The sequence below is a fragment of the Pelodiscus sinensis genome, chromosome 9, assembly GCF_049634645.1.
Source record: "Pelodiscus sinensis isolate JC-2024 chromosome 9, ASM4963464v1, whole genome shotgun sequence".
In the NCBI taxonomy this organism is placed as follows: Eukaryota; Metazoa; Chordata; order Testudines; family Trionychidae; genus Pelodiscus; species Pelodiscus sinensis.
The window spans coordinates 2872022-2886431 of NC_134719.1; the positions used below are offsets into that span (position 1 = coordinate 2872022).

A 14410-nucleotide genomic window follows, 5' to 3' on the forward strand; every position below is an offset into this window, starting at 1 on the left:
AAGCAAAAATTTCCCGCTGGGGGGCTTCAGTTGAAGTGTTGTGAGCAAGACACAAGACGTAATTCTTCCATTCTCCTCAGGCCTCAAGCGGAGGGTTGTGTCCAGTTCTGGGCACCACATTTCAGAAAAAGAGGTGGGCAAAACGGGAGAAGTCCGGAGAAGAGCAACAAAAATGATTGTCTAGAAAACATGAGCTATGAGGGACGACTGAAAAAGAGAGAGAGGAAAAAACAAACAAACAAAAAACCACGGGTTTGTTTAGTTTGGGGGACGAGAAAACATGGTGGACATGGCAGCAGCTTCCAAGTAGGTAAAACAGTGGTGTCCAACCAGTTCTGAAGCAAAATGAACTAGTCACATTATTCTGAAAATGTACATAGTTGTGAACCAACTAGCCACACTCAACCAGCCAAATAGCCTAGTGTGTTGGACACCACTGATCTAAAAGGTTGTTACAAAGAAAAGGGAAAGAAAGTTGCTCTTTAATCTCTGAGGATAGAACAAGAAGCAATGGGCTTAAATTGCAGCAAGGGAGGTTTAGGTTGGACATTAGGAAAAACTTCTTAAGTGTCAGGGTGGTGAAACACTGGAATAAATTGTCTAGGGAGGTTGCGGAATATTCATCACTTGAAATTTTCAAAAGCAGGTTGAACAGACACCAGGCCAGGCTGGGCTAATTAGGCGATCCTAATTAGATCCCAATTAGAACAGGGGTCTGGCCTAGAGGAATTCTCTCGGTCCCTTCCAGGCCTATGATTCTAGGATTCACCAGGGGTGTCAGACGTGCATCCCGGCACGGAAAAAGGGGAGGCTGGTGGGCCATGGCCCAATTGCTTTTGGGGGAAGAGGCAGTGTGGGGGGAGGGGGCTTGGTTCAGGTGCCAGTGGGCCCCCCACTTTTAGGGACCTTCATCATCCTAGTACACAAAACCTGAGTTCAGTCTGCACCCCAGGAGCCAAAGCCGCCCCGGACAATGGAACGACTCCCGTTGAAGTCCACGGCCCTACCTCCAGCCTACTTCCAACCATGGCTTCCCAAGCCATTCCCTCTGGGCTGTACTTTTGCCAGGCCGAGGCCCCCTGCTACTGCAGGTCTATCGGTTGCTGCCAGCCCCTGGCACCTTCGCTCCATGCATGGTGCATGCCCCGAGCGAGGAAGAGGGTTCCAGCCCCGCCCCACATCCGTGCCATTTACCGTAGCCTGATTTAACACAATGACGTGGATCCCTCTGCCCTGCTCCCGAGCCTCATCTTCCAACACCTGCGGGAGGGGGGAAAACGTGATTATAGCCAGGAACCAGGTTTCCCTGGGTCACAGCTGCACCGACAGGGAGAATTCGCTGCACTTCAGAATTCTGGGTTCTCCATGCTCCAGGAAGAGCTTCGGCCCAAGGGCCGGGGGATGGAGATCAGGTCTGTTCTGATATCACCCAGGCCGGTTCACCCGCCCTCAGCCTCCCGGGCCAGCCACTAGGGTTGCCAGGTGTCTGGTATTGTACCGGTATTTGCGCGCTCTGTCCGGTAAAAAAAACAGAAAATACCAGACACGTGCAATGGCCGGTATTTTCTGTTTTTTCCAGCTGTGCACTAGACGGAAGCCTGGCGTGGGCGGGGGAGCGGCTGGGAGTCCCAGCTGGGAGGCGGGGCCGCGATTGCTGCTGGGAGCCCTGTCGGTTGAGTGTGAGGAGGAGGGGAAGCCTCCTTGCTTGGGCATCGCCGGGAGCCAGCGCGGGACAGGTAGTCAGTCAGTCTGGCTCCCCACCGGCCGATTTGCTCACCCCCCGCCTTCCCGGCCAGCTGGTTCTCCCCCACTTCCCCTCCTGATCTCCCCCCCCCCCCCCAATGAAGCATGCCTGGGTTTTTTTTTTTGTTTTTTTTTTTTTAAAGGACTACCTGGAAACCCCCAACAGGTCCTTGGAGTCTTCCCCCCCCCCCCCGTTTCACCCCCGCAACAAAATTTTCTTGGTGTTTTTTTTTTCGGGGGGTGGGGGGTGGGGCGCCGTGTTCGGTATTTTTGTTTCAGCCACCTGGCAACCCTACCAGCCACTCACCGTCGTCCCGTCCACAGCCACGTAGACCTTCGACCGGCTGGAGTACACCTCGATGTCCAAGAGCTTCCGGCTGCTGGTGGGGCGGCGCGGGGTCTCCAGGTGCTGCACGCCTTCATCTAAGGGGAGAAGGGCACCCCCAGACTCAGCCCTGCCTGCACCCATGTGGCTGGGCGTCAGGAGCATCAGCCGGATCCCCAGGGTGGGTGAGATCCCCAACCGAATTGCACGCCACGCGTTCTATTTTGCCCCTCCCGACGGGCTGCAGCATCCCTCTTTACCAGCCTGGGGGGGGAAACGTTCTAAGCCACGTTCTTCCGACACGCCCACTCGACACAGCCCCTGGCGCCCGCGGGACCAGGAGGCAAACCTTGAGGACCTTCAGCTCTTTAAGTACTGCAGAGGAGAGAGCAAGGCAGCCCCTGCCATCACCGGTCCTTGCTCATTTGGGGTCTCAGTCCTGTTCTGGGTGGACAGGGGTCCACGTGGCCAGAGCCCCCACGGCTGGTGGTCTGAACCGAGCAGCCCAAGACGGAGAAGGGAGCCACGCCCGCCTTCCCAGAACGCCAGCTATTCCAGTACTTCTGGGAACGGCAGGGGCCCAGCTCTGCTGGCCTGGCTCGCATGGTGCATACAAGGGCATGCTACTCAGAGAACGCCATTTTGAGGAAGGCTATTGTTCCGCCCGCCCCACACCCTGGCTCTGCTATAGTCTCAATACCAGACAAGGGGGACACAAAAAGAGAGGGCTGTCCAGCTTCACACAGGACGAATGGCCCACCAAGAATGAAACACGGTCTTTAGCAGTGTGCGTGGGGTTCCCTCAATGTTGTGGCTAGGGCTGGTCAACCATGTTCCCATCAACAACGGTCTTTCCAGAAGAAAAGCGGGATTTCGGTTACACAATTCTCACACACACTGGGAAAAAAAGTTTCAAGGTTTGCATCCAAACCACCAAATTCTTGAGAAGTGAAATATTTCAGGGCTGACATCCTGCCCCAGGGCCTGGTGGGAATTGTAGTCCTGTCTCCTCCCCTCCCCATTCTCTTCTGTGGGCTTGGCTCCCTAGGTAAACTACGTCTCCCATAATGCAACCACCTCCCTTTACCTTGAGGGGAGACCCTGGTGCACCATGGGAGATGTAGTCCTATAAGGAGCCTCACCCACAGAAGGGTGGGCACACAAGGCATCTGAAATACCATCCCCATGAGGCACAGCGGCAGCATTTCTAATGACAAATATTTTTGGTTTAGATTTTGTTTGCCAAAAAGTTGCGCCCCCCCCCCCCCCCACCCCTGCCATGGAAAGTTTTAGCAAAGCCTGTTTTCTAGCCAGCTCTAGGTGCATTGACTGCCTGCTGCTGCCGTGACCCGGGCCCCTCCGACTCACCATAGTCTTGGGCAGACTCCTCCTCCTCCTCGCTGGCAGCTCTTCTAGTGTCCAAGATCAGCTTGATATTCACAATGACCGTCACAAGCAGGAAGAGGACGGCCCCCATCTGCAAGGCAAAAAGTTCTGGTCCCATTCCATGCCACACGGCGACATGCCAGGAGAAGATCGCCATGAGCTACACTATGAGCCTCACAGAGGATCTCCGGCAGCCATAGCTTTCCCTTCACATCTACTGGAAAGGGTGGCCTAGTGGCTTGGGTGTTTGCCTGGGACTTGACACACCCAAGTTCCTTTCTCAGCTCTGCCACATGCTTCCTGTCAGACTTGGGCTCATCACTTAACTTTGCCTCAGTTTCCCCACCTGCACAATGGGGACTCTCCTCACAGAGGTGTGAGGAAAGAAGGAACCCCCACATTAGGAAAGAGTGGGGATGACAGGGAATTCGGCATTACACCTGCCCCGGAAGCCTGAACTCCCCATCCGCCCTGACTTACAATCTCTGAAGCGATTCATAGGCCCAAGTGGGCACCCTCAGGGGAGAGAGCCCTGTGGGCCGCACAGAGCGTCCCATCATCCAGCTACCTGGGATACTAGCGTCATGAGTGCGCCCGTCGGCAGGCAGACCTGTGAGGAGATAGAGGTCGCTATGGGAACTTCGAGGGTGTTCCCCACGTCAACCCCCTTCTCCTCTCCAGTGCAAGCACTAACCCCGCACTCCCATTGGCTGGGAACCTGATGCCGGCTGCTTCTGGGGTGCAGCCTGGTCTGTGGTGCCAAGGACAAGCAGGAAGCTGCCTTACTCGTCTCTCCCCGCTGCAATGCTGCCTGGGAGCTGCTTGAGATAAACCCCTCCTGCCCCAGCACCGACCCCCCCCACCAGCCTGAGTCCCCTCGCATGCCCCTAAGCTCCTCCTCAACCCCACCCCAAGCCCACACGCTAGTCACATTAGGTTGGGTCGCGGCATCAATTTTCTTCAACTGAGTCACGAGAGGAAAAAAAACCAAACCAAACCAAAAAAGCTTGAAACCCGCTGCCTTAACCTCACGGATGGAGGCCCGGAGGCTGCGGGTTCAAATCCCGGCACTGCCACGCTCCCTGCAGGAGCGCAGCAAGTCGCACCATTACTCTCGCCACGGCGGCGTCTCCCCCCACCACGTGGCACAGGAGGAAGCGAGCCCTGAACTGCCGAGGGCTACAGAGCCACCCACGGAGTCACAAAGGCGAGAACTCACGGACGGAGCCAATGGCGTTCCTGGGGAAGCCGGCCCCTCTGCCTCACCACAACGGGACAGAGCAGCCTGCCCGAGACCAGGGTCCCCTGCTCAGTTACCCACAGGGACGCCTGTGAAACCAGCGCGAGCGCTAGCTAGCATTGCGGGAGCCATCCGCCAGCGCACGAGTATTTACCACGGCAAGTCGGAAACCGACCAAGGGAAAAGGCCACTGGCTCAGGTCTAGCGCGTGCTCATCAGACAAAAGGGCCTAGATCCACCCAGCCATGTGGCCTCAGTCCTGCCTGGAATTGTGTTCTCGGACCGTGTGTGCGGGAGGAGGGGAGGTGAAGGGTTAAGCTCACCCTTAACAGGTGAGGCTTCCCAGCTATGGCTAATCGGTGGGAGATGCCCCCTGCCCTGCAAGGCCTGCCACGGGTGGGGGGGGGGGGCACTCCAGCCCACCCAGAGCAGTCCATGTCCATGGGGAGGGGGTGCACCAAGCCCCACTTCCTACATTCCCCACATTTCATCAGTTAAACATCAGGTTTAAATGGATTAAACAGAATTTTACACCCCTAGCAGGGGTGGGAGGGCTGCTTGTTTCAATAGCTGGGTTCCACGACCCCCTTTCTACAGCTGGGTTCCACTACCCCTGTTTTTAGATCAAGGATGCTTGCCCCAACCGTTCAGGTATCTAAAAGGGAGTCACAAAGAGGAGGGAGAAAAATTGTTCTTCTTGGCCTCTGAGGACAGGACAAGAAGCAACGAGCTGAAACTACAGCAAGGGAGGTCGAGGTTGGACATTAGGAAACACTTCCTACCTGTCAGGGTGGTTAAACACTGGGATAAATTGCCCAGGGAGGTTGTGCAATCTCCAGAGATATTTAAGAGCGGGTTGGACAGACACCTGTCAGGGATGGTCTAGAGGGTGCTTGGTCCTGCCGTGAGGGCAGGGGACTGGACTTGATGACTCTCGAGGGTCCTTCCAGTTCTAGTGTTCTGAGATTCTAGGATTCCTGCCCTATCCACGGTGCCTGCCCACGCTCAGACAAAAGGGGCCAGATCCACCCATCCACATGTCCTCAGTCCCACCTGGAATTCTGTTCTCTCAGACTGGGGCGCGGCGGAGGGGGAGCGGGGGGAGGGACATGCTTGAGTTTGATTACCATCTTCCTCACTAGATCAGAGGCGCTGTTTCTAGGAGCCAGGCTCTGAGGAAAGACAGCAGATTAAAAACCAATTCGTTGTTTGATGTTTCTTAACCCTGGTGAAAAGGAGCAGGCCAGGAACAGAATCTGCCTCTAGACACCCTCTCTCTCTGCGGCACCTTCTGTTCTTTTCACTGCAGCCCTGTTCTGACCCTTGCCCGGAGCTCTCCACCTACCAGAGGGAGCCTGCCCAGATTTCGTTATCGACGACAGCGTCATTACCTCGGTACCGAAGAGCGTTTACACAGCAGCGCTGCACCGAGACCCATTCCCCACCCGCGAAGGCTCATACACGCGCCACGTGTCCAGCAAGGCATGTTCCCGGCCACTCGGGCTGGGAGGGTGCCGAAGTTATAGATTAACAGCCACGCCGCAAGACAGAAGGGACTGCTGGTTACAATGAGCTAGAATAGCCACCCCGAGGGTTACATGCTGCTCATTACATCCATTACGGCGCTGCTTTTGGATGGCTGCAGGAGCAGGGGAAAAGGGCTTGGTTCACAGAGGTGCAGCATGGTCCAATAAACACGACCTATCCAAAGCCATAGTCCATTTCAGTCCATTTCACAGTCATAGGCTTGTAACTACACATGCATTTCACAGTGTCACCTATTTAAATTGTGCAGTATTGTCACCATAAGGGTCCCAGCTGAAAATGGGACCGTGGAATGGGGGTGCTGCAAGGCTAGAGAGTGGGGGGGGGGAGGTGGGGATGTCACAGTTTTGCCTCCCTCACTTGTGCTGCTGCCTTCAGAGCTGGGTTCCCGGCCAGAAGCCGCAGAGCTTCTTGTAGCCAAGGGAGGTTTCCGGAGATGGGTGACACGCAGCCTTGAGAGAAGCCCGTGTGGAAGAGGAGGAAGTCCTGTCCCTCCCCACCCTATACCGGGCAAGGAGAACACAAAATGAGCCCCCATCTGGGGCATCCTCAGTTCAAGATCTAGAGCGTGGTAATGAAAGGCACGTATGTGGGGATGTCTGACCACAGCGGCTCCCTCACCATAGGGTGCTGGGTAGTCACCGACCTCAGAGGCCAGCCCTGCTCCCCCCACCCAATTGATAACTTCCTCTCATCCCATGCCATCCTCACATCTGCACCGCTGTTAGCACGGACACGGGCTTCACAGCTGGGATCCTGCCCAGCAACAGCTGTTCTCCGGCCCCCTGGCTGTGAAAGCTGGTCTCCCCCAGTGACATGTGGCCAACGTAGGGGAGAGATCAGATTTCACGGCCCATGACACGTTTTTCCACGGCCGCGAATTGGGCAGGGCCCCACGAATCGGGGTCAACGACGGACAATGCGAAGGGGAAGGAGAGGCTGAGAGAGCAGCCAGCAAAGGCTTCGCAGGTCTCAGATACAGCCCGTGTCTCTTTCCCCCGTCACGAAAGTGCTTCTTAAAAATGTCCCACGTGGTCTACTATGATCAGAACATGCCTGGCTCAGAGCTGGCCATTTGCTTTATCTACAAACAGAAACAGCTGCAAAGCTTCCCACATGTCCCATACGGGAGGAACTATTGTTAAATTCCCAGGCCCTGTATTCGGGTTATAGATTAGCCACGGCTTCTCAATACCTACTATCAATTTTAGAGAGTCTGTCTGTTCAAGAACTACTCACCGGTAAAAGCTGGGACCATCAAGTTCCGTACACAGCTTCCTCAACAGATCTTAAAGAAAGGTCAGGATTTGGTTGTGCCAGGACAGTGGGATGTGCCTGGAATGGGATTGGTGCTCTTAAAACCATACAGAAGAAAGACAGAGTCACCAAATCATGTACGAACAACGAAAAGTCCTGCGGCACCTTATAGACTAACAGATTTATCGGCACATAAGCTTTCGTGGGCAAAGACCCACTTCGTCAGATGCTGTTCCAAAACATCTGTTAGTCTCTAAGGTGCCACAGGACTTCTCGTTGTTCTTGAAGATTCAGACTAACACAGTTACCCTTCTGATACAAATCACGTACAGTCCGCCAGAAGATCCCAGTGACACAACCCAAGTTTGACAACAGCGTTACAGGCAAACAATACGTCCCTTCCACAGGGATGGAAAAAAAAATTAGAGGATTCCAGACTCCGTGAGGAGTGGCTTGAGGGAACAGGAATCTGGTGTGCAGAAGCACCAATTTACACCCACAAGGCCCAAGGGCACTCCACTTGGGCTGCTGGAAAGAGGCCACTTCTGAAAAGCTGCACCATTTGACCCCATGCCACCCTCAAGCGTTCAAAAGCAGGGAATCAGGCCCCAAGCACTTACAAGATTGCCTTGATAAATAAATACATTTTTAAAACAGATTGGGTAGGGTTGCCAGATGGTTTCTGAAAAAAAACAACAACAAAAAAAGGGACCCCGAGAGTTGTTAAGAAAAAAACTAAACAAACAAATTAAAAAAAAAACCCAGCATGGCTCCTTTAAGAAATGCTTTTGAGACTTTTTGGCTCTAACAGGCTGCCGCCCGCCATCTTGCCTCCCTGCGTGGGGCCGGACAGCTCCCCCGGTAAGCACTAGGGTTACCAGGTTGCCTCTGTATTGAGCTGGACAGCCTGGCTGCATCTAGACTGGCAAGTTTTTCCACAAAAGCAGCCACTTTTGCGAAAAAACTCACCAGCTGTCTACACTGGCCGCTTGATTTTGCACAAAAGCACTGACGTTCTACTGTCCGAAATCAGTGCTTCTTGCACAAATGCTTTGACGTTCCCGTTTGGGCAAAAGCCCTTTTTCGGAAATGTTTTTGCGCAAGAGGGCTAGTGTAGACAGCTAAAAACTGTTTTGCGCAAAAAAGCCCCGATGGCGAAAATGGCGATTGGGGCTTTCTTGCACAAAACCGCATCTAGATTGGCCCGGGTGCTTTTGCGGAAAAGCGTCCGTGCCAATCTAGACGCTCTTTTCCGCAAATGCTTTTCATGGAAAAACTTTTCCATGGAAAAACTTTTCCATGAAAAGCATTTGCGGAAAATCATGCCAGTCTAGACGGAGCCCCTAAGATATTCACCTCCTGGCCGGGAAACTTAAAAAAAAAAAAAAAAAAAAAAAAATGAATACTGGACATTTTAGGTGTCCGGTATTTTCTGAATGTTTTTACTGGAAAGTGGTGAAAATACCAAACTGTATAGTTCAATACCAGACACCTGGCAAGCCTAGATTTGGGTTGTTTGCATGGGGCTTCTGGGTTGTGTGTCTTTAGGGGTCCTGTTTTCCAGCTTCTCTCTGCAAGCACAGAGGCTAGAAACATCTCATGTTAAAAGGGGGAGGGATAGCTCAGTGGTTTGAGCATTGGCCTGCTAAACCCAGGGTTGAGAGTTCAATCCTTGCAGAGGCCATTTAGGGATTTGGGGCAAAAATTTGTCAGGGATGGTACTTGGTCCTGCTGAGAAGGCAGGGGACTGGACTCAATGACCTTTCAAGGTCCCTTCCAGCTCTAGGAGATAGGCAATCTCCATTAATTTATAAAAAAAGTGAGAGTCTTGGAGCCAAGGCACAAAAAAAAAAAAAAAAAAAAAAGGCACCAGCACCAAATATTCTAAGGCCCATGCTCAGAGAACTGTAAGAGCCACTCTTCCTACACAAACAGCCCAGACACAAGCTCCCTGACTTACCCGGCATGGCTCGGGTCCTTAACTCAATTCATTTTTGGAGAAAAGGCCCATCTTCCATTTGAATCACTGCTCTGGGGTAGGGATGGGGGTGAGGGGTGCAGGCTGCCCTGAGGACAACCCCAGTCCTCTCTCACCACAGCAGCTCGGGGCTCCAGCTGGCACAGCAGGGGACGGGCACATGTCCCCTGGGTGGGTCAAATCCATGTTCTTCTGCCTCCTGCCCTCCCAGCCAGAGTGAGGAATGCAGCAAACTCTGCACTTTCCCTTCACTCCCTGACAAAGGGAAACAGCAATGTTGCCATATGAATTGGGAGAGGGAGGGGGACTTCAGCCTCCCTAAGGGCACTGAGGGCTGAGGTAGTTCTGGACAAGTGGGGGTGCCCCCAGCCAGCCCCTTTCACCTGCCTGGTGATTCTGTCTCTTTTCTGTATGGTTTTAAGAGCACCAGTCCCATTCCAGGCACACCCCGTTGGCCTGGCACAACCAAATGCCTGACCTTGCTTTAAGATATGATACGAGGAAGCTGCACATGGGGTGTTGCTGTTTAGGAAGAGATCCCGCACAAACGGACACTCAAATATACAGCAGGTAAGTTTTACAAACAAGATTAATGAGGCGTTTACAGTCAAAACTTAGTTCTGCTAAGAAAGGGCTACCCAAGGCCCGTGCAGCGCTGAAAGCCTCTAGCCTAGTCGCACAGAGGACCACACAACGAAAAACTCACTGGCTCTAGTTTCTCTAGCCAATACACAGTGGAGAGCCAACAGGAGTGAGTCTCACAAGGCTTTCCCCCACAAGCCAAATGCAGAGCTAGAACTCACAACCAGGCACCTAGTAAGTCCACCCTCCCCTCCAGGAAATATTGCAGGGCGTCCTGGCTATACATCCAAGATCCGTTCTAAAATCTGTGGCTGTATAGCAAGACGACATCAAGCGGGGAATTTTTTCCCCCCCGTCGGACTTCCATTTGCCCAAACTGTTGTGGGATTTATTTTTTTTTTGCATGACGTAAGAGCGGGGAATGGGAGGACTTAACACATCAGATCCTACAAGCGTCAACGACGTTCGTGCAGGATGGATGTTTACCAGGCAACTTCTAGCAGGGATGCCCTATATTTCAGAGTTGCTAAGCTGTGCAGGCCTGGTAATCAACAGCATCTAGCCACAGGTGAAATCGATGAAGGTCCCCTCTGTCTGCAGGAAAAAGATCTTTCTTGGGCACTTGCCATAGCTAGAGGAGGGTTTGACTCGTTCCATTCTACCTTGTAAGGGTGAAACACAATGCGGGTGGCTTCTCAAAGGACAATTTATTCTCTTCCCCTGCGTTAGGTCACAAGGCGGCAGCATCTGCAGCCCGACACAGACGCCATAATCCATGGGGCTTTGCAAGTTTATCTTCTCTAATCCCTGCCTCTCTCTCTCCACCCTGGCATGATTCGCATTACTCCAGGGCACTCACCTGGCACAGCCGCCGGACGGCCCTCTGGTTCATCAGCTTGTACTTCCAGGCCAGGTACCAGCTCCGGTTTTTCCGCGGGACAAACTGTTTGGCTGGAGCGTTGGGTTTCCACTCATCCATTATCACGGGGCGAGGAAGAGGGGGGAAAAGGAGCGGGAGGGGGCAGCTGTCAGGATCTGGTAGGTTCTGGTCCCATTCCTTCGAGGGTCCTTGCTGAGACAGGATCAGCACGTAGTAAGACCTGCGGTTGAACAGGATGGGGTGAACTCCTCCACTCGCTCCCAGCCTGATGTTCAGTGGAGCCAACATCAGAGCAAGAATCGGGCCCCTAGCACGCAGAATCCGGAGCCAGGGCTGCGATCAGCCGACAGGCAGCAGCAGCGCTTGGTGCAGGGGCTCGCTCACGGAGCAGAGCTTTGTCCCTGTGCCACCAGTTGCAAGCTGGCACAAGCAGGTAGCCACCTAGAGCCATTTCCTGGCCTCCGTGGAGCCAGCTGGCGGCTTCACTCCAGTTCCTAAATGGAACCGGCATCCGCAGCATGGACAGCAGCATTGCAGCTGGCCAACAGGAAACCCAGACAGCCTCAATGGGGCCTGGAAAGCCAGCTCGGCCCAGCCCCTCACCTGGGGCATTAGCGAAGGGTAAAAACCCTCTTGCACCGTCCCGCCCCACACTGCCCTGGGGGCTCATGGAGAATTTCACACCATGCCAGGGGAGCCTTTAAACTCCCCACGGTGTCACACGCACTAGACCGGATCGGGGATCACAGGGGGGCACAGCACCCCCGAACTCTCTGCTCCCCTTTAACACCCATAGGGAATCCACAGGCCAGGATACGGGGCGGGGCGGGGGGGGGGCTGAGATCTCCCTGGGGGGGGGTGCAAATCCCAAGCGAGTTGGGCCTGTGCGGGTGTGTGGAGAGAAGGGGGGGGGGGTTAGGGGAACCAGCAAGGGGATCCACTAGCCCAGAGCCCCCCCCCCAGTGCTTGGGAGAGGGGAAAAACTGGGGGGGGCGCCCCCACCCTGCATCAATCCCTCCCCCGCCCCTTTCCAGCGGAAGCGGAACAGGGATGGCTACAATGTAGCAGCGGGCAGAGGCCGATCCTGGGATCGCAGCGCCCGGGAGGAGGGGGGGGGCTGGTACTTACGGAGGGGGGGGGGGGGGGGCTGCACCGTGCGGGCGGGGCCGCTCTCAGGGGCGAGCCCGGAGTCGCCTCCCGCCGCAGCCGCTCGGGCAAGGCTGAAATTGACGCGCCCGCCCGCTTCCGGCGGCTGAGCAGAGACCAGGCTGCTCTTAAAGGGGAAAGCTGCGGGACAGGGAGGAGCCCGGGCCAGGGGGGGGGTCCCTTCCGTCCCACGTGCTCCCCCCCCCCACACTTTAGGGCTCCACCCAGCGGCTCAGAGCCCCCCCCCCCGGCCAATCCCCACTCGCTCCTTGCGCTGTCTGAGCCCAGAGCCTCGCCTCGCTGAAGAAAATCTAATGGGGAAGGAATTCGCTCCCATTGCGCTGTGTGTCATGAGCCCTGTACTGCACGCGGAGATTTCCCTGGAGCGCAGAATGCTCAGCACAGCTGTCGTCTGAGCGATGTACAAAAGCAAAGCGGTAGCATTATATATCCCCGGCTGTGTATTGTTGTGGGGTTTTTTTTTTAACAGGCAAACTGAGGGGCAGAGGTGGGGAGTCATTTGCTGAAGATCCCCCCCCAGCAAGCCAGAGGAGTAGAAGCCAGGCCTCCAGCAGGGTAGCCAGGCCAGATCGGATGTGTGTGTGTGTGTGTGTGTGTGTATACACTCATCTGCTATGTTTAGAAGGGTGACTGCTGCTTTTATTTTGGATGACTGTAGGCGCCACTGTCCAGTCACATGGGGGAAGGGAAAGGTCACAACATAAGGACTGGGGCTCCCCCTTTAATAAAAGGGTAGCCATGGCCTGGGAGCCCCCCAGCTTGCCTGGATCCAGCCTGCGAGGCTCAGGGTCCGTCTCCCCCCCAGCATTGGGGAATCCATGTGCCAGCTTTCCTGCTGCTCCACCATGGGAATGGGGCATACAAATCTACTAGGCTCCCCCCCCCCCCCCCGCCCCAGGCTCTGGTGTGCAAGGGGAATGTGGGGAGGGTCTTTCTCCGTCCCAGTTGGGGATCACGTCAGGGAGGGGCTGGTTTTCCTTTTTTGCTTCTCACTTGTGTGCGGCCCCCGACTGATTTTTCTGTGGGTCAGCGGCCCCCGACCCAACACCGGTTCCCCGCCCCCGATGTAGGGGATCTGTGTTCTTTTCCCTTCAAAGGACTGACTCAGGCGCCAACCCTGCTACAGGACTGCACGGGGGCTTACCCAGGACAACTCGTGAGGCCGGCACTTTGCTCCCCTCCGAAGGACGGAGCGTCCCAGCGAGCCGTGTGTAGAAGCTCGCTCTGCTGAACGCCCACGGCCTTTGGGAGGGGCTGTTATTCCCCTCAGCCATCCCGGCCCTGCTCCCGATCGGGGGATCCCTGTGGGCCCCCCCGAAAGCAATTAGCAGCTCTGATCAGGACTGCAATGCTGCAGCAGCTTTCATCCCCCTTGGCACCAGCTGGCAGTTACCTGAGGTAGCCCAGGGTCTCCCTCCCCACAGGACGGTGTAGCTCTCTGTGAGGGGCACCCCCGGCTGTGATCATGCCCCGCCCCCAAACACGCAGGCATCTCCCAGGCCCAGAAGGCAGGTCACTGCTTTCCTGTCCCCTGCAATCTCGTTGCGACAGAGGGCATGGTTACAGGGAGGCAGGGTGGCCTAGCCCATAGCCCCCAAGACTGCGGGATTGTGCCACAGACTGCCCATGTGACTTTGGGCCAGTTGCTTCCCCACTCTGTGCCTCAGTTTCCCCTCCTGTAAAACGGGGACACCACTCGCAAAGGGCTTGGGTAATCTAGGGATGAGGCATGCTAGAGACGAGCCAAGAGTTCTCCCTGCGGTGGGGTCATGCTATTTGTCAGCACAACTCACTCTGTCCGTGGGCCGGGCCTTGAACTCACGACCAGTCCTTTGGCACTAATAGCAAGACTCCAACCCTTCAGACTCCCCTATAGCTCCCCCCTCCCTTCCAACTTCTCCCGGGCTGCTGAACAGCCTGGCCTACGCAGGGAGTGGCGTTAGTGTGCACCGCACACACACGGGCGGCTGCATGGCCTGAGCACTGCATGGCCACGTGGGCAGCTTTCCTGGGGGACGTAACCCCCCCTCCGCCTATTCCCCCCACGGCCCTGCCCATACTCCCCGCCTACTCCACCCAGGCTCTGCCCCTTCCCTTTGTGAGCCCCCTTCCTGCTGGGCCCCCTCCCCATTGCCACTTGCCACTTCCCTCCTCCCCTCCCTCATCACTGTGGGGCCGGGTGGGGGGAAGAGACACAGGGAGGGCCCCCACAGAAGAGATGTGGGAGCAGTGGGGAGTGGAGGAGAGGAGGGACTCCCTGGGCAGCAACGGTCCCTCTTTTCCCATCCAGGTGTGGAATAAATGTTG

At 55.5% G+C, this 14410-nt stretch overlaps 1 protein-coding gene across 2 annotated transcripts in view; it reads right to left on the minus strand.

Moving 5' to 3' along the window:
* Window positions 1-11187, minus strand: part of POMGNT1 (protein O-linked mannose N-acetylglucosaminyltransferase 1 (beta 1,2-)) — a 30777-nt gene extending 19590 nt beyond the window's left edge. Inside the window, exons 1-5 of one of the 2 annotated variants that reach the window (XM_075935903.1) lie at window positions 10916-11045; window positions 7479-7574; window positions 3437-3545; window positions 2051-2166; window positions 1195-1260 (exon numbers count right to left, since the gene is read on the minus strand). In XM_075935903.1, the coding sequence (XP_075792018.1) occupies window positions 1195-1260; window positions 2051-2166; window positions 3437-3545 (291 nt within the window). In that variant the 5' untranslated portion in view covers window positions 7479-7574; window positions 10916-11045. Of the gene's footprint in view, window positions 1-1194; window positions 1261-2050; window positions 2167-3436; window positions 3546-7478; window positions 7575-10915 lie in introns of both variants that reach the window. The other variant, XM_075935902.1, reaches the window with a different exon arrangement.
* Between the last annotated feature and the right edge of the window lie 3223 nt (window positions 11188-14410).